General features: G+C 41.6%; 1 protein-coding gene across 1 annotated transcript in view; it reads right to left on the bottom strand.

Moving 5' to 3' along the window:
* LOC121287540 (cadherin-22-like) overlaps window positions 1-18860 on the bottom strand; it is a 764370-nt gene that overhangs the window by 391878 nt on the left and 353632 nt on the right. The window contains exon 6 of the mRNA XM_041205473.1: window positions 10903-11070. Coding sequence (XP_041061407.1) covers window positions 10903-11070 — 168 coding nt within the window. The remainder of the gene's footprint in view (window positions 1-10902; window positions 11071-18860) is intronic.

The raw sequence follows: 18860 nt of genomic DNA, 5'->3' as shown, positions 1-18860 counted from the left end.
TGTGTGTGTAGGAGTTGTGTTTACCGTGCGTTTATAGGTGGGGTTCACAGTGTGTATATAGGACAGGGTGGCCCAGTGTGTGTACAGGAGTGAGGTTCTTAGTGTGTGCATAGGAATGTATTTCACGGCGTGAATACATGATTGGTGATCACAGTGTGAGTGTAGGAGTGGGGTTCACAGTGTGAGTATAGGATCAGCGACCACAGTGTGTGAATAGGAGTGGGGTTCACAGTGTGTGTATAGGAGTGGGCTCAAAGTGTGTGTTTAGCAGTGGGCTTCACAGTATTTGTACTGGAGCGGGGTTCACAGTGCGTGTATAGGAGTGGAGTTCAGCGTGAGTATAGGAGTGGGGATAACAGTGTGAGTATAGGAGTGGAACTGACAATTTGTATACAGGAGTGTGGTTCACATTGAGTATTGGATTGGGTTCATAGTGTGTGTATAGTATGGGGTTCACACTGTGTGCCTAGGAGTGGGGTTAACAGCGAGTATAGGAATGGTTTCACAGAGTGCATTCTGAACTGGGATCGCAGTGTGCATATAACAGTGGGCTTCACATTGAGCATAGGCGAGGGGTTCACAGTGTGTTAATAGAAGTGGGGTTCACAGTCTGGTATAGGGGTAGTGTTTACAGTGTGTCAATAGGAGTGTGCTCAATATTGAGTATGGTGATGGGGTTCACAGTGTGGGTATAGGGGTGGGGTTCACAGTGTGGGTACAGGGGTGGGGTTCACTATGTGGGTATAGGGGTGGGGTTCACAGTGTGGGTACAGGGGTGGGGTTCACTATGTGGGTATAGGGGTGGTGATCACAGTGTGAGAATAGGAGTGGGGTTCCGAGTGTGTGGTGTTCGCAGTGTGTGCATAGGTGTGGGGTACACAGTGTGTGTATAGATGTGGGGTACACAATGTGTATATAGGTGTTGAGTTCAGGGCATGTGTATATACAAGTGTGGTTCACAGTGTGTGTATAGGAGAGTAGTTAACAATGCAGGTATAGGAGTGGGGTTCACATTGAGTATAGGAGTGGCGTCACTGTGTGTCTATCAGAATGGGGTTCCCAGCTTGTTTGTGGGAGTGGTGTTCACATTGTGTAAAGGAGTAGGGTTCACAGTGTGTGTATAGGAGTGTGTTCAATGTGTGTGCATTTGATTGGGGTCCACATTGAGAATAGGAGTGATGTTCGCTTTGAGTATAGGAGTGGGGCTCACAGTGTGTGAATAGGAGTGCACTTAACATTGAGTATAGGGGTGGAGTTCACAGTTTGTGTGTAGGGGTGGAGCTCACAGTGCATGTGTGGAAGTGGGGATCAGAGTTTGTGTATAAGAGTGTGTTGCACGGTGTGAGTATGGGAGTGGGGCTCATGGTGTGAGTATAGGAGTGCAGCTCACACTGGTTGTATAGAGTGGTGACTACAGTGTTTGTATAGGGCATGGAGATCACAGTGTGTTTATAGGAATGGGGTTCACATTGAGTATAGGAGCTGTTCTCAAAGTGTGCGTATTGGAGTGGGATTCACTGAGTGTGTACAGGTGTGGTGTTCATAGTGTGTGCTTGGAGTGGAGTTCATAGTTAGTTCATGAGAACATAAGAAATAGGAACAGGAGTAAACTATTTGGCCCCTTGAGCCTGCTCTGCCATTCAATAAGATCTTGGCTGATCTTCTTGTGTTTCGACATCTACATTTCCATCTAACCCCGATAACCTTTGATTCCCATGCCTAACAAGTATCTATCTACCTCTGGCTTAAAAATATTCAGTGACCGCATTTCCACCACCTTCTGAGGCAGAGAATTACAAAGTTGCACAACACTGAGAGAAAAAAACTCTCCTCCTCTCTGTCCTAAAAGGGCGACCCCTAATTTTAAAACAGTGCCCCCTAGTTCTGGACTCACTCACAAGAGGAAATATATTTTTGATGTCCACTTTGTCAAGACCGTTCAGAATCTTGTATACTTCAATCAAATCACCCCTCACTTTGCTAAACTCCAGTGGAAACAAGCCCAGCCTGTCCATCCTTTCCTCATAAGACAACCCACTCGTTCCAGGTATCAATCTAGTAAACCTCCTTTGAACCACCTCCTTTGAACCATTTACATCCTTCCTTAAATAAGGAGACCAACACTGCACACAATATTCAATCTCACCAATGCCCTGTATAACTGAAGTATAACATCCTTATTTTTATGTTCAGTCCCTCTTGTAATCACGGATAGCATTCCATTAGCCTTCTTAATTATTTGCTGTACCTGCATACTAACTTTTTGTGACTCGTACTAGAACACCTAGATTCCTCTGCACCTCAGAATTCTCCAGCCATTCTCCTTTTAAGTAATACTCTGCTTTTTTGTTCTTCCTGCCAAAGTGAACAACATCACATTTTCCCATATTAGAGAAACTCCATTTGCCAGATCTTTGCCACTCATTCAACCTATCTATATCCATCTGTAACCTCCTCATGTCCTACCTATCTTTGTGTCATCTGCAACTTTAGCTACCATATCTTCATTCCCCTCATCTAAGTCATTGATGTAAATCATAAAAAGTTGAGACCCCAGCACAGACCCCTGTGGGACTCCACTTGTCACATCCTGCCAATCTGAAAAAGGCCCACTGCTTTCTGCCAGGCAGCCAATCTTCTGTCCATGCTAATATATTACCCCCTACACCATGTGCTTTATTTTCCATAATAACCTTTAATGTGGCACCTTATCAAATGCCTTCTAGAAATCCAAGTACAGTACGTTTACAGGTTCCCATTTATCCACTGCGCATGTTACTCCTTCAAAACACTCCAATAAATTGGTTAAACATGATTTTCCTTTCACAAAGCCATGCTGACTCTTCCCAATTGCCTTGTGCTCTTCTAAGTGTTCAACTATAATCTCCTTAATAATCGATTCTAACAACTTCCCCATGACAGACATTAAGTTAACTGGCCCATAGTTTCCTGTTTTCTGCCTCCCTCCCTTATTGAATAGAGGGGTCATATTTGTACTTTCCAGTCTGATAGTATCTTTCCGGAACCTAGCAAATTTTGAAAAATTAACACCAGGACATCGACGACCTCATTAGCCATCTTTTTTAAGACCCTAGGATGTAATCCATCGGGAACTGGAGACTTGCCAGCCTGCAGCTCCATCAATTTGCTCAGTACCATTTCCCTATTGATTTCTATTTCACCAAGTTCCTCCCCCCCTTTCACCTCCTGATTTGTAGCTACTACTGGAATGTTTTTTGTACCCTCTATAGTAAACACAGAAGCAAAATATTTGTTCATTTCTTCCACCATTTCCTTATTATCTACTATTAACTCCCCACTGTCACTCTTTAGAGGACCAACACTCACTTTACTTACTCTTTTCCTTCTTGAATACCAGCAGAAACTCTTGCTATCCGTTTTTACATTTCTGGCTACCATCCTCTCATACTCTAATTTCTCCTGATTAATCTTCTAGTCATTCTCTGTCGTTCTTTATATTTTGTTCAATCATCTGTCCTGCTCCTTATCTTTGCGGTGTTGTATGCTTTTCCTTAAGTTTGATGCTTTCCTTAATTTCTTTAGTTAACCTTAGATGGTGGGTCCCCTCCTTAGAATATTTCTTCATAATAGGAATGTACTTATTCTGAATACTCTGAAATCTCCCCTTAAATGTTTGCCACTGTTTCTCTATTGATCTATCCTCTAGCCTAGTTTACCCATTCACTTCAGCTAGCTCAGCTTTCATCCCCACATGGTTGCCCTTATTTAAGTTTGAGATTCTAGTCTTCGACCCACTCTTCTCCCTTTCAAGCTGGATGTAAAATTCAATCAAATTGTGGTCGCTGCTACCTAGGGGTGCCTTTACTCTGAGGCCATTAATTAATCCTGCCACATTACACAATACCAAGTCTAATATAACCTGCTCTCTGGTTGGTTCCAGAACATGGAACTCTATGAAACTATCTTGAAAGAATTCTAAGAACTCCTCATCCAGGCTACTACTGCCAATCTTATTTTTCCAGTTTATGTGTAGATCAAAATCAGCAATGATTATTGCCATCCCTTTATCACAAGCACACAATACTTTCTCTTGAATACTTTGCCTTACACTGTGGCTACTGTTAGGGGGATCTGTAGACACTCCCACTAATGACTTGGTCTTTGCTGCAGAGAAAGTGTTAATCCCCCTCACTATACTATCCCCTACTACCACTGAATTCCTTTTTGCTCCCCTTTTGTTTGTATAGGAGTTGACAATGTGAGTATAGGAGTAAGGTTCACAGTGTGTATAGGATTAGGGTTCTCGCTGAGTATAGGAGTGGGGTTCACAGTGTGTTTATAGGAGTTGGGAATAACATTATGAGTATAGGAGTGGGGTTCACAGTGTGTGAATAGAAGTGGGGTTCACAGTGTGTTTATAGGAGTTGGGATAACGTTATGAGTATAGGAATGGGGATCACAGTGTGTGAATAGAAGTAGGGTTCACAGTTTGTGTAAAGGATTGGGGTTCACAGTGTGAGTATAGGAGTGGGGTTCACAGTGTGTGTATCAGAAAGGGATTCACAGTGTGTGTACAGGAGTGGGCTTCACAGTATATGTATTGCTGTGGGATACACAGTGTGAAAACAGGAATGGGGTCCACAGTATGAGTACAGAAATGGGGTCCACTGTATGAGTATATGATTTGTATTCACAGCATGTATATAGTAGTGGGGTTCATATGAGTATAGGAGAGGGGTTCACAGTGTGTGTATCAGAGTAGGTTTCCTAGTGTGTGTAGGTGACTGGTTCACAATGAGCATAGGAGTGGGGTTTATAGTGTGAATATAGGTGTGCAGTTCACAGTGCATGTATAGGAGTGAAATTTACAATGTGAGTATATAGGAGTGGGTTCCGAGTGCACTTATAGTAGTAGTGGGGTAAAGAATTGAGGATAAGAGTGGGGTTCACGGTTTGAGTTTAGGAGTGAGGTTCACAGTCTGCGTATAGAAGTGAGGTTCACAATGTGCATATAGGGGTGAGGTTCACAATGTTAGTATAGGAGTGAGTTTCACAGTGTGAGTATAGGAGTGAGGTTCAGTGTGAGTATAGGTATGGGGTTTATAGTGTGTGTCTATAGGAGTGGCTTTACTGAGCATGTATATGAGTGGTTTTGCAGAAGGTGTATAGTAGTGGGGGAAAGACTTGAGTAAAGGATTGGTGTTCACAATGTGAGTATAGGAGTGGAGTTCACAGTGATGGGAATAAGAGTGGGGTTCACAGTGTCTGTATAGGAGTGCATTCACTGTGTATGTACTGGAGTGGGGATCACACTGTGTGTTTAGGAGTGGGGTTCACAGTTTGAGTATAGGAGTGGGGTTCACAGTGTGAGTATAGGAGTGGGGTGCATAGTGTGAATGTGGAGTGGGTTTCACAGAGTGTGTATAGGCATGTATTCACGGAGAGTGTATACGAGTGGTGTTCACATTGAATGTAGGAGCCACTCTCAAAATGTCTGTTTAGGAATGGGGTTCACATTGAGTATATGAGCCCTTATTAAAATACATGTATAGGAGTGGGGTTCACAGTGTGTGTATACGAGTGGGGTTCACAGTGTGTGTATACAACTGAGGTTAACAGTTTTAGCATAGGAATGGGTTCACAGTGTGTGTATAGTAGAGGGGTTCACAGTGTGTATAGTAGAGGGGTTCGCAGTGTGTGAAAAGGACTGTGTTCACACTGTGTATATAGGAGTGGAGTTCACAGTGTGTGTATGGGAGTGGGGTTCATAGTGTGTATACAACTGGGGTTCACAGTTTGAGCATAGGACTGGGTTCACAGTGTGTGTACAGGAGAGAGGTTTACAGTGTGTATAGTAGAGTGGTTCACCGTTTGTGTATAGGTCTGCATTCACAGTTTGCGTATAGGAATGCATTCACAGTATGCATATAGGAGTGGAGTTCACTGTGTGTGTATAGGAGTGGGGTTCACTGTGTGTATAGGAGTGGGTTGACAGTATGTGTATAGGAATACGATGCATAGTGGGAGTATAAAGTGGGGTTCACAGTGTGAGTATTGGAGTGGGGTACACAGTGTGTGTATAAAAGTGGGGTTTACAGTGTTTGTATAGTAGAAGGGTTCATAGTTTGTGCAATGTAATGTGTTCCCAGTGTGTGTATAGGAGTGGAGTTCACAGTGAGTGTAGGAGTGGAGCTCATAGTATGAGTATAGAAGTGGGGTTACAGTGTGTGTATGGGAGTGGGGTTCACAGTGTTTGTATACAAGCGGGATTCACTGCGTGAGTATGAGTGTGCAGTTCACAGTGTTTGTATACAAATGGTTCAGAGTGTGTTTAATGGAGTGGGATTCTCAATGTATATATAGGGGTGGGATTCACATTGAGTGTGCAGGATTGCATCCAGGAGTGGGGTTCACATTGAGAATATGTGGGGGTTCACAGTGTGTATATTGGATTGTAGTTCACAGTGTGTGTGTATGAGTGTGTTTCACATTAAGTATAGGACTGGGGTTGCAGTGTGTTTATATGAGTGGGGTTCACAATGTGAGTATATTAGTGGGTTCACATTGTGTGTATAGGAACGGGGTCATAGTGGGTCTTTAGGAATGGGTTTTGCAGTGTGTGTATAGGAGTGGAGTTCACATTGAACATAGGAGTGGCTTTCACATTTTGTGTATCGAGTGGGATTCATGTTGAGTAATGTAGCAGGGTTCACAGTGTGTGTACAGTACAGGGGTTCACAGTGTGTATATGAATGGGTTTCACAGTGTGAGTATCGGAGTGGGTTCGCAGTGTGTGTACAGGAGTGGAGTTCACAGTGTGTGTATTGGATTGGGGTTCAAAGTGTGTGTTTTGGAGTGGGATTCACTTTTTGTGCACAGGAGTGGAATTCGCAGTGTGTGTATAGGAGCGGGGTTCGCAGCGTGTGTATAGGAATGGAGTTCACAGTGTGTGTATAGGAGCGGAGTTTGCAGTGTGTGTATAGGAGTGGGGTTTGCTGTATGTGTACAGGAATGGAGTTTGCAGTGTGTGTATAGGAGTGGAGTTCGCAGTGTGTGTATAGGAGTGGAGTTTGCAGTGTGTGTTTAGGAGTGGAGTTCGCAGTATGTGTATAGGAGTGGAGTTTGCAGTATGTGTATAGGAGTGGAGTTCACAGTGTGTGTATAGGAGTGGAGTTTGCAGTGTGTGTTTAGGAATGGATTACACAGTATGTGTATGGGAGTGGGGTTCACAGTGTGAGCATAGAAGTGGGTTTCACAGTGTGTGTATATGAGCAGAGCACACAGTGAGGGAATAGGAGTGGGGTTCACATTTTGTGTATAGAAGTAGGGTTCATAGTGTGTGCAATGGCCATGGTAAAGGCTAATAACACTGAAGAGGTGAATTATGCTCTGCGTTCTGATATGCTCCGGATCTTATTGAGATTGAATTGCTGGGTTGTGCATTCTGAAGAACAGCACTGCAGTGGAGATCCAGTGCTGATCATTACCGTATGCAAATTGCACAGTTGGAAATGAACTCAATTACATAAAACAAATATGTTCTTTTTAAATTTTTAATGTGTGAAATTTATGCTCATTAAGCAGTTAGATATAAAGCAAGTCAGATCAGGTACAGCACAGTTAGATATAATACAAAGACCCGTCTTGCTCTATCCCAGCAGCATGCCTCAGTCTCAACCACAAGATTAGCTCCACTGTAAAAGTGTGGCATGTTCCCATTCATCACACCAGTCACCTCTCTCTGTGAGATTACTAACTCAGTTCCAATTAGTATTGTAGTTCTGTCACTTATGGAATCATAGAATGTTTACAAGAAGGTCATTCAACCCTTTGTGTCTGTGCTGGATCTCTGCAAAAGCAACTCCGCTAGTCCCATAGAACTGTAGATGTTCTCTTCACATAATTATCCAACTCCCTTTCAAAAGCCACTACTGACTCTGCTTCCACCACATGCAGGCAGCGCATTTAAGGTCCGAATCAACTGTCGTGTAAAGAAGTTTTTCATTATGTCACCTTTGGTTCTTTTGCCATTCACGTTAAGGTGCTTCTTTGTTCTCTTGTTTTCTAACCTTCTTCCAATGTGAACTGTTTCTCTCTATTATTCCTTCCTCTCCTGATTTGGAACGCGTCTCTCAAATCTCCTCTGATCTTCTCTCTAAAGGAACAGCCCCAGCTTTCCCAGTCTATTATCATAATTCATCTCTGAAACCATTCTTGTAAATCTTTTCTGTGCCCTCTCTAATCGGTTGGCACAAGCCAAGTATGGATGGGGCTCTTCATTTATTCTGATATTAAAATAGCTGGTTTATTTCTGCAGGAGGGAGTTGCAGACAGCAGTAAATAGTAAAAGGGAGACCTGAACTAGCTGCATGGTATTATTCGCCCCAAACAAGCCACAGCACTTGCATTTTAACAGATGAAAAGGTAGATGTGAGCAAGCAAAGACCATGGAGTCAGCATTAATGGTTACAATGACAGAGACAACTGTTCACTGGAATGTAGAGATGATAGAGCAGCAAAAGGGTACGAGAACACTAATGACAGAGCTGATACCGGTAGTGGCGGGGGTCGCTGGAGTTTAAGCAAAGAATGAAAAACTGACAAATACCCCCATCCTCTGCCTTCCTCTCAAAAAGGCTGGAATACTGGGTAAAATTCCACTTCTATGCCTTTGAACCCTTGGATTGAGACAGCTCATGATCAACAAAGGATTAAAACAAAAACTTGCCCTGGCTTTTGTATAGAATGTCACCGTAAGTCAGTTTGTTTAAGAATGCATTTGCATTGTCGCTACAGAGAAGAGAGATCTGTTTCCCTGCTAGAGAGGGGCCTCTCATCATATCAGTCTGAACCAGCTTGAAAAGCCACGTCCCTGAGCTTTCAATTTTTAAAAGAAAAATGAAACCCTCACCCAAGATCCAGGTGGACATTAAAGATCCAAAAAACTGAAGGCCTTAACCCATCTTTGTTAATTCTATCTGTGCAGGTGACTGCTGGGCCAGAGCAATGAAATTTTGGTTGGGATATGTGGGGTTTAACACTCTGCAAAATGTGTTTGATATACTAGTCTCCTCACTGACATGTGGTAATCTCTTTGTATGATAACTGTGAATTGACTGATTTATTTTAGTTATGTTACTGATCGGACAATGATAGAGCAATTTCAACTCTGCTGTTTCACATTAGTTATCCAGATGTCGATCAGAATGCAGTTCAGTGCAATTACTTCACTGGCCTTACTAGAGATTTTTACCGTGGTCAATTTAAAATATTAACATTGTACAATTTACAGTTAATTTGCAAAGTATAAATATCTGCATAAAATGCAATGTACATTGAGTGGTAGTAGAACATAGATTTGTGCCTGTACTTTGTGCTCAGGAAGTTCCATCAATGAACTGACTTGAGACAAAATGCTGACAAGAAGACCAAGGTGGATATCCTGGATGTGCAGGTACTAGTGGCCAATGAGAATAAAGCAATAGCAGAGTACAAATAAACAATCCTTTGAAAGTGGCAGGACAAGTTGATAAGACTTAAAAAAAAAGCATTTGTGATATTTGCCTTTGAGGCAAAGAATACAAAAGCAAGGAATTCATGTTAAATCATCATAAATCAATAGTATGACATCAGCCAGGACCTTATATCCAATTTTGTGACTCACACAGGAAGGATATCAAGGATATCAAAGATTTGCCAGACTAATACTGGGGATGGGCAACTTCAGTTACATGGCAAGATTGGACAGAGTAGGGTTATTTTCCTTAAGGAAGAGAATGTTATGGAGATATTTAATAGAGGAAATGGGTTTTGATAGAGTGCAAAAATAATAACAACAACTACTATTTAAATAGTACCTTTAACATAGCAAAATGTCCCAAGCTCTTCACAGGAATGTTATCAAACAACATTTGACACTGAGCTACATAAGGAGGTATTAGGGTAGGTGATCAAAAGCTTAGTCAAAGAGCAAGATTTTAAGAATCATCCTAAAAGAAAAAAAGAGAAGTAAAGAGGCAGAGAAGTTTATGGAGTTAATTCAGAAGCTTAGGGCCTTGGAAGCTGAACTGAAGACAATGGCTTCAGTTTTCCCACTACATAGATGAAGGATATTTTCAATGTTGCATGTTGGACAGCAATGTGATAGTTTAGAGACAGAGTAGGGACTGGAACAGGTGGTGGTGAGGTAGAGTTGGGTGTTGACAGGCTGCATGTTGTGACATTTTGTTTTTGGATGATGTCGCTGAGTTACAGAAGGCTGAGGAGACATAGGATAGATCCATGGGGGACTGGTCAGGTAATGGTGCCGGAGTATGAAGAGAACCACTGGCAGTGATTCTCTGGCAATGACTGGATAGATAAGAATGGAAGCATATGAGAATTTGGACATGAATGGAGAGGCAAACAGGCTATGTAAGTCTGGTTACATAGCAAGGTTAGAATAGATATAAACTCGTAATGAACCAGGATACGAGGCAGTCTGGTATAGACAAAACTGTCTCCACTGGTAGATTTCAGATAATTGGTAGAAGAACTGTGGAGAGGAGGAAAATTTTCTTATACAGTGAATTGTTGTGATCGGGAATGCACTGTCTGGAAGGATAGTAGAAGCAGATTCAATAGTGACTTTCAAAAGAGAATTAGATGAATACTCAGAAAATGTTTCAGAGATATGGGAAAGAGCAGGGAGGAGTGAACTAATTGGAAAGTTCCTTCTAAGAGCTGACACAAGTATTATTGGTCAGCCTTTTCTGTGGTATGATCCTTTCCTCCAATGGACAGAATATCCAGGTAGAGAGAAAGCTAAAGGTGAAGAAAAGGGAAAATACAACAAACATAAACACATACATTTGCTGGAAGTTTTCTCCACACCATAGGATTTGCATTCTTTCGTCATTGGTAAGAAAGGTGATAGCTTACTCTGGTTGAATCGAGGAGGGTTATCATTGATGTCCGTGATGGTAATCGTAACAGTAGTTGATCCAGACAATCCACCCAGCTGTCCTGCCATGTCCTTAGCCTGAACTACTAAGACATAGTGGTCCCTCCTCTCACGGTCCAGGTTAGCTACAGCAGTTCGGATTATTCCTACATAAAGCACAAAGAAGAGGGAAAAGGATAAATTGCCTAATTTTGTAGATTCTTCATTCTTCAAGTGATAGGAATCCTTCAAAAAACATAGCAACTTAACCAAGGTTGATGGATTCTGGGAAATGTATCTGTACACTTACATTATCCTGTTGTGACATTTTACTGGGTCAATTCATAACAATTTCTGTTGCCATATTGTATAAAGCACCAAGACTTGCACAACACCCACTCTGTGTGGCAGGCAATCTTGTTCATCTAAACAACTTTCACAAACCACAGGAGCCATTCCAAAGTGGCATGGGATCTGTGAATTGGGAGCTTCATGTTGAGATGATCCAACCCAGGAAAGATCTGCCAGAAACATTGTTTTGTGCATTTTCCAAACTCAAACAGTATTCTTAGTAAACATCTAACCACACTGTCAATCAAAAACTGATGATGTGATGCCCAGCATGTGGCTGTGGAGTGTTTGCAATGGCCCAAACCAGGGCCTCCAGCTTTGCTTTCAGGCAGGCAAAATGCATGCTTCCAGTTCCAAGCAAACTGTTGTCTGCCGCTGATTGGCCAAATATATTTTGTTTTTGCCACATAAAACCAAAATAGCTGCCCAGAATTCCTAAACTTCTGGATTTTGTGAACTTCAGAAACACAGCTAATTAAACAGCAACATGATGAAAAGCAGGGTACGTCTTGATTTAATACACCAGCAGATAAAATGAGGAGAATGCAATTTCCAGATTTAAATGAAACTAGGTAAGTGGCTGGAGAAAGGTTATAGTTCTGTCTTCGTGCTAAATTAAACAGGGCAACTGTAGCTTGCAATTCATTAACACGGTTTTAATTGGCAAGATTTTAGAGATTGTGCCAGTTTAACTATCAGTTGTAGAGGTCTGTGGATCTTAGTGATATTCGGATAAGACTGTTGATAAATTTTCAATTCCACCTCAAATGTCAGAACATTTCTGCATCATCACCTTTGTACCTGAAGGTTAGTTTCAATTTTCTTTGTGGACTGTGATTTCTCAGTGAAAAATTCTGTAACCTTCATTGCTTTCTGGGATGTATGCATGTGTATGTGCGTGCACACGTGTGTGTACGTGTGTAGGTCAGGGATAATACAGGTTTGAATGGTACATAACCCTGACTGACTGCTTCACTGCTTACCATTACAATACTTTCCACTCTCACACACAAATTCTAGCACACACTCTTGCATACATCTCATACATAATAAGCACCACACACAAGCATCGCACATACCATGTACACACACACCACCCACAGAAATCACACATCTTCAGTTTCCTCGATATTCTATTTTAATGAAAACGGGTATCAGTGTTAATTATTTCAGAGCAAATGAATCCTGTAGTTCTATTGGTCATTTAAGTAATTCTGGGATTAAGTTGCTGAAACTCAATAATGCTGAAATGGCCCCATCCATTCGATATGGCCTTGTTTTAGAGATCAAGCAACCCAGAGGATGCTTGACCCAAAAAAAATGTTTCGCAATAAAAGGTCATCATCTTTCAGGGAAGAGCAAATTGGTGAGGAAATTAAACAAGCAGGTGGACTGGATTATAATCACACAGTACACAAGGTGACCATTCAACTCATTGTGCCTGTTCTGGTACCTTGAAAGTTTAGTCCCACTCCCTCTGTTCTTTCTACAATAACCTTAACAGCAAATTAAGTATAATCCAACTCCTTTTTGAAAGTTACTGATTAATACAGTGCATTCTGGATCATAACAACTCACTGTATCAAAGAATTTCACCTCATCTCTCCTCTGGTTCTTCATTAATGTTTAGTGGAACATTGAAATTTCACCCGGTAGAGCGACAAAATGAGGTATGTTAAATTACATACAGGAGCCTCACTCCACATGACAAGACCTGCCAGATTTCTTCACGTTTCCCATTGCTCAATATACAGCTAGTTCAGGATCATAGCAATTTCTGCACAGAAATAGGGCATTTGGCCCATAGAGTCCTTACAAATTCAAGCTCCATTGGCACTAATGTCATGGCTGCATCAGTGGTAGCACTTTCATTTCTGAGTCAGTACGTCAAGGGTTCAAGACCCAATTCAGGAATTTGAGCACATAATTTAAGATGACAGATCTGTGCAGTGGATTGTTAAACTGCCAGGAATGTCATCTTTTAGACAAGATGATAAGCAGAGGCCCCATCCTCCCCATAAGTTGGAGATGAAATGTCTCATGGCACCATTTTGAAGAGCAAGAGAGTTCTCCCTGATATCATTATCAATATTTATCCCTCAAACAATACCTAACATCAGACTATCTGACTATTATCAAATTGCTGTTCATGAGATTGCGCTGTGCTCAAATTGGCTGTTGTGCTTTCTACCTTACAACAATAATTACATTTCAAATGCAGTTCATTGTGAAGTTTTAGCATGTCCTACATGGTTGTGAACTGTGCTGTATAAATGCAAGTTTTTCTTTCTATATTTGAATCCTATTTTCCTTCATTTAAAAGTAATCAAATTGTAATCAGTAACAAAGCAGTTAAAATCCTCACATCAAAAGTCTGCAGCCATGATTTAAAGTTCTAATGCTGTTTAATAGCTGATCAATGCACATAGAATTTGCAAATGCAGATTGAACAAAGGCTTTAGCTGGAGCTGTTGGACACTTCTACACTTCTGCAGGTATGGAATTAATTAAATTATGTCAAAACACACATGTGCAGAGGGGAAAGCTCCTTTTGCATAGTTTTCAATAAAATGTTAGAACTGTCATAAGCAGGTTGTATGACATTTGACAGTAGTCTACAGCAAGGAATTAGAAAGGAGGTAATAGTGAATACATTGAGAGCAGGAGGATTTTGCCTGTGAGCTCACTGTCTTTCACATGTGTGTACGTCCACATGTGCCCAGTCTTGTGCTCAGGATGTGCAGCAGGAGCAAAACACAATGTTGAGCTGACGTACCACAGCTCAGTGGGTAGCACTCTCCCCATTGAGCCAGAAGGTTCTGGGTTCAAGTCTCACTCCAGATATTTGAGTACATAATCTAGGCTGATATTTCAGTGCTGTGGGAGCTTGTCCCTGTCAAAGCTACCATCTTTCGGTTGGGTTGTTAACCCAAGTCCTGTCTGCTCTCTTGGGTGTATATAGATTCCATGGCAACAGTTTGAAGAACAATGGAGTTCTCTTTGACATTTTGACCAATATTTATCCCTCAACAGATTATTGGGTCATTCTCTCATTGCTGTATGTAGGAATTTACTGTGTGCTAATTGGTTGCCATGTTTCCCACATTACTACAAGTGAATACACTTCAAAAATACTTTATTGGCTGTAAAGCACTTTGGGACTTGCTGAGGCCCTGAAAGGTACTATATAAAGAAAGTCCTTTATTTCATTTCTTATATTGGCCGAGGAAGGTGAGGGATCAGACTGTTTTAGGACAGCAGGCAAACACACTGAGTTGGTCATCTTCTCGCTTAAGTCTCAAAATGGAAATTCTCACAGAAACCGAGCAAGATTACTAGCCTCTGAAATTCCACAAACTCAGTGGAAATCTGTGTAATTCATCAAGTTGTCCTAAAATCAATGGAAAACACAATAAGCTTCATTGATAAATTTCAGGAGAGTCCCTGGCTGTAAGGAACAGCATTAATTCCATGCAAAACGTCTGTTTCTACTGAATAGGAATGCAAATATGAAGACAAGAAGCAGAAATTCACACCTGCACCTCTGCATGCTCCATTGACATCCATTTAACATGGGCTTTTTACTTAATATTCACTCAGTATGTGGCATGGCCAGCATTTATTGCCTATCTCAAGACGCCCTTGAAAAGATAGTCCAAGTCTTCTGCTTGAACTGTGTGGTAAAAGTATTTGCCACAATACTTTTAAGTAGGGAGGTTCAGATTTTGGCCCAGCAATGATGAAGGAACAGTGATACATGTCCAAATCAGGATGGTGTGTGACTTATAGAGAATTTGGCAGAGACGGTGTTCCGATGAAGCTGCGGCTATTGTCCTTCTAGGTGGGGAAGGTTGCAGGATTGGAAGTGATACCGAAAGAAGCCTTCGCAAATTATTGCTGTGCATTTGGAAGGTAGCTAAATACCTTGCTGGTGCCTCAGTATAAAATGTAACTTGATGGTGTGACATATTGTCATTAGTTCTGGGACTTGCTGACAATGCCAGCAGTTATTGCCCATCCTGAATTGTCCTTGAGAAGGAGGTGGTGAACTGTTATAGTGCATGTGATGGAAGTGCTCCCATAGTGCTGTTTCATAGGGAGTTCCTAGATTTTGACACAGCAATGATGAAGGAACAATGTGAATCAGGGGAAAACGCTCCACTGGTTGGAGTCATACCTGGCCAAAGGAAGATGATTGTGGTTGTTGGTGGCCAATCATCTAAGCCCCAGGACATCCCTGCAGGTGTTCCTCAGGGTAGTGTCCTAGGCCCAACCATCTTCAGCTGTTTCATCATTGACCTTCTTTCCAACATAAGATCAGAAATGGGGATGTTCACTGATGATACCTGTTCTCCGTGTTAATCTGTCATCCACCTGATGTTGTATCAGCATCAAACTAATTTTTAAAAAGTTTACCATCATCCAGAGGCATTTCTAGATTCTTCTATCATCAGTGAAGAAAGGGTTTTTGCAAGGAAACATTTAACCTACTGTGTAAGTGCATAGTGCTCACCTTCACTGAGAGTCTTATTGCAGTGGTATCATTTGATGATGATGCACTTCAGGCAAACAATCCCTATCTCATCTAACCCACCTCTCCCATGCTACAGGAAAACACTAGAGCACTTGAACCCAGTGCTGCTGATAATGCAGCATTAATATTTGCAGTTGTCGATGGTGCTTTAAGTAAAAAAAATGCTTGATGATGCAAGTCAGGAAGCTGAATGCATTTTCCACTATCTTCCACAGGAATCTTTTCTGTACACACTGTGCTGGCTAGCAAACAGCAGCTCTGGTTATTCCCAAATGAGAAGGAAGGAACCCTTTATAATCCATTTGTACTTCCAGTGAAAGAACAGCTTAGCCCTTTTCATCATCGTTCGGATGATTTATCAGGTTCTGACAAAAAATATTTTAGTACTTTCCTGTGCTGACAGGGTATTTTTTTCTTTGCCTTCCTAAATTTTTCATCTTTCCTGCTACTTGATTTCTTCTATCAGAAGTTGCCTGGTAGTACAGAACTTGAATATTGCTGAAAAGCTTTTCATCTTGCACTCATCAGGACAAACACAAGAATGCCAAATTTCAAATGATCACAACAATTTGTACTACAGAGGAAAAGTGGTGCTGATTGGTTGGCAAGTTGACTCCAATTGGCTGAGGTATTTCTATGGAGAAAGCAACAAGGAATTATAGGCTCCCCAGGCTTCCTGGAATTCAAAAAAGGCTAAGGTTTGAACTTATTTTTTTTGTTTGCAGAGTACAGGTCCCTGTGTATGAATGTATGACATTTCTAGCAAGTGTAAATGTACCAAGTTATGAGCTTGACTGATTATCTTAAATTGGTTGTTAGTGTAGCTATTAGCACACTCAGGATTGTTCAGCAAATGCTGCCAATTCACGGAATCACATCTAACAGTAGAGGTCTTGTTTTTGGGTTTTACAAATGCAGGCTAGTTGAGTATGATCGGTACGTGGCGTATTACGAACAAACAAAGGAACATGCTGTTTGATTCATTCAGCCAATCACGGACACATGGCTTACATACCTAGCATTGCACTGGCACTGAAACTGAAAATAAAATGTCTATTGTTAGATATGATCACACAATTACACTCCCTGCTTGTTTCTTGTCGAGAGTGAATAGATTTTGGAGAGTCAGGAGGTGAGTTATTTGCTGCCTAATGCACAGCCTCTGATCTGCTCTGTAGCCACAGTATTTATATGGTTGGATCAGTTAAGTTTCTGGTCAATGGTAATCTCCAGGATATTGATAGTGGGGGATTCAGTGAAGGTAATGCTGTTGAATATCAAGGGAAGTTGGTTACATTTTCTCTTGTTGGAGATAGTCATGAATGCTACTTGTCACTTCTCAACCTAAGCCTGAATGTTGCCTATACCTTGCTCTATGTGGTATGGATTGCTTCAGTACCTGAGGAGCTGTGAATAGTACTGAACGTCATGCAATTATCATTGAACCTTCCCTCTTCTGACCTTAAGTTGGAAGGAATGCTAATGATGAAACAGCTGAAGATGTTTGAGCTTTGGGCACTACCCTGAGGAACTCCTGCAGTGATGGCCTGAGACACAGATGATTCGGCACCAACAACCACAACCATCTTCCTTTCACTAGATATGACTCCAGCCAGTGGAGAGACTGTTTCTTTCATTGCTATGTCAAAATCTTGGAATTCCCTGCCAAACAGCATTGTACTTCCATCGCATGTACTGCAGCAGAGTTCACCACCACCTTCTCAAGGATAATTCAGGATGTCAAATAACTGCTGGCTTTGCCAGCCACTCTCAGAAACCTAGAATGAATAAAACAAATATTAATTTACAGTCCTATTCTTTGCTATAGCAACTTCAGCACCTCAAAAGTAATGTCAGACAAGTGTTGACAGACTGCAAGATCAAATGAGATGTAATTTATCACTGAAAACAACGTAATTATGCATGGTGCATTGGCACTAGCTAAAATTGCACCTGCAATAGGATGGTGTTTGTATAAGTGACTCAATCGTTTGCACTTTATCCCTGAGTTAGATGGTCATGAGCTCAGGTCCTGATGCAGAGAACCTGAGCACAAAACCTAGACTGACACTCCTGGATAGGACTGAGGGAATGCTGCACTGTTGATCTTTTGGATGAGACACTTAACAGGGGCTCTATCTTCTCTATCCAGTGGATGACACTATTTCGAAGCAGAGTTGCAGAGTTTGTGTTGGGATTCTGGCAAATACTTATCCCTCACCAACATCACTAAAAACACAGACGATCTGATAATGATCACATTGTTGTTTATGGGAGCTTGCTGTGCACAAATTGGCCACCATGTTTCCTACATTGCAATAGTGACTGTACTCCAAAAGTACTGTAAAGTGTTTTGGAATGTCCTGAGATCACTATAGATAGTATAGAAACACAAATTCCTTAACTTTTTCCTCAGACACATTCTGATGGCCTGTATAATCTTACATTCACTAGTGCAACACCATTTTCCTTGCCTCTCTCAACTGGCAGCTTCTGTCCATCCATTCATTTTGGACATTTTGTTCTTATTTTTCTCCATCCAGTTTTTTCCCCCTGTTGCATCACGAGACTGTAACTGTTGCTAGGATACAGTTCTAGGGGTATTGTTAGCAACCCTATGTACCTCATCCAAGTGGCCATTATCCATCTGTGCTTCCAGCCAGGAAGAGACTGCAGTCTCTGCAGTTGCTGAATCTGACCCTGCCTTTCCCTGGCTTTCAGGGACATTTTGCAAGGACATCACTGGATGGAGAGGGGCTGATTACTCCCAGTCCCCTATTACCCACTCCCCCATTTATTGTCCGGGAGTATTGAATTAAATTGGACTAAGTGACCAGCTGAGATCAGTTTCTCAGTACAAATGGGCTTATACCGTATGGTTCAATATCTCACCAGACTGGGCATTTATCCAGTGATGCATTGAGGACATTTAATCAAAAGAAAAACATCTGGCCACACATGTGCATGACAAAAATTCACACTGCAACTGCAATGCTGCCTTGCTGACAGCTGGTTCCATAAACAATGAATTCCCCCACTGGGATGTAAACACTGGAGCCTGCATTACAATTT

This window comes from Carcharodon carcharias, chromosome 14, assembly GCF_017639515.1.
Source record: "Carcharodon carcharias isolate sCarCar2 chromosome 14, sCarCar2.pri, whole genome shotgun sequence".
Classification (NCBI taxonomy): domain Eukaryota; kingdom Metazoa; phylum Chordata; class Chondrichthyes; order Lamniformes; family Lamnidae; genus Carcharodon; species Carcharodon carcharias.
This window is presented reverse-complemented; position numbering and strand designations above follow the sequence as displayed.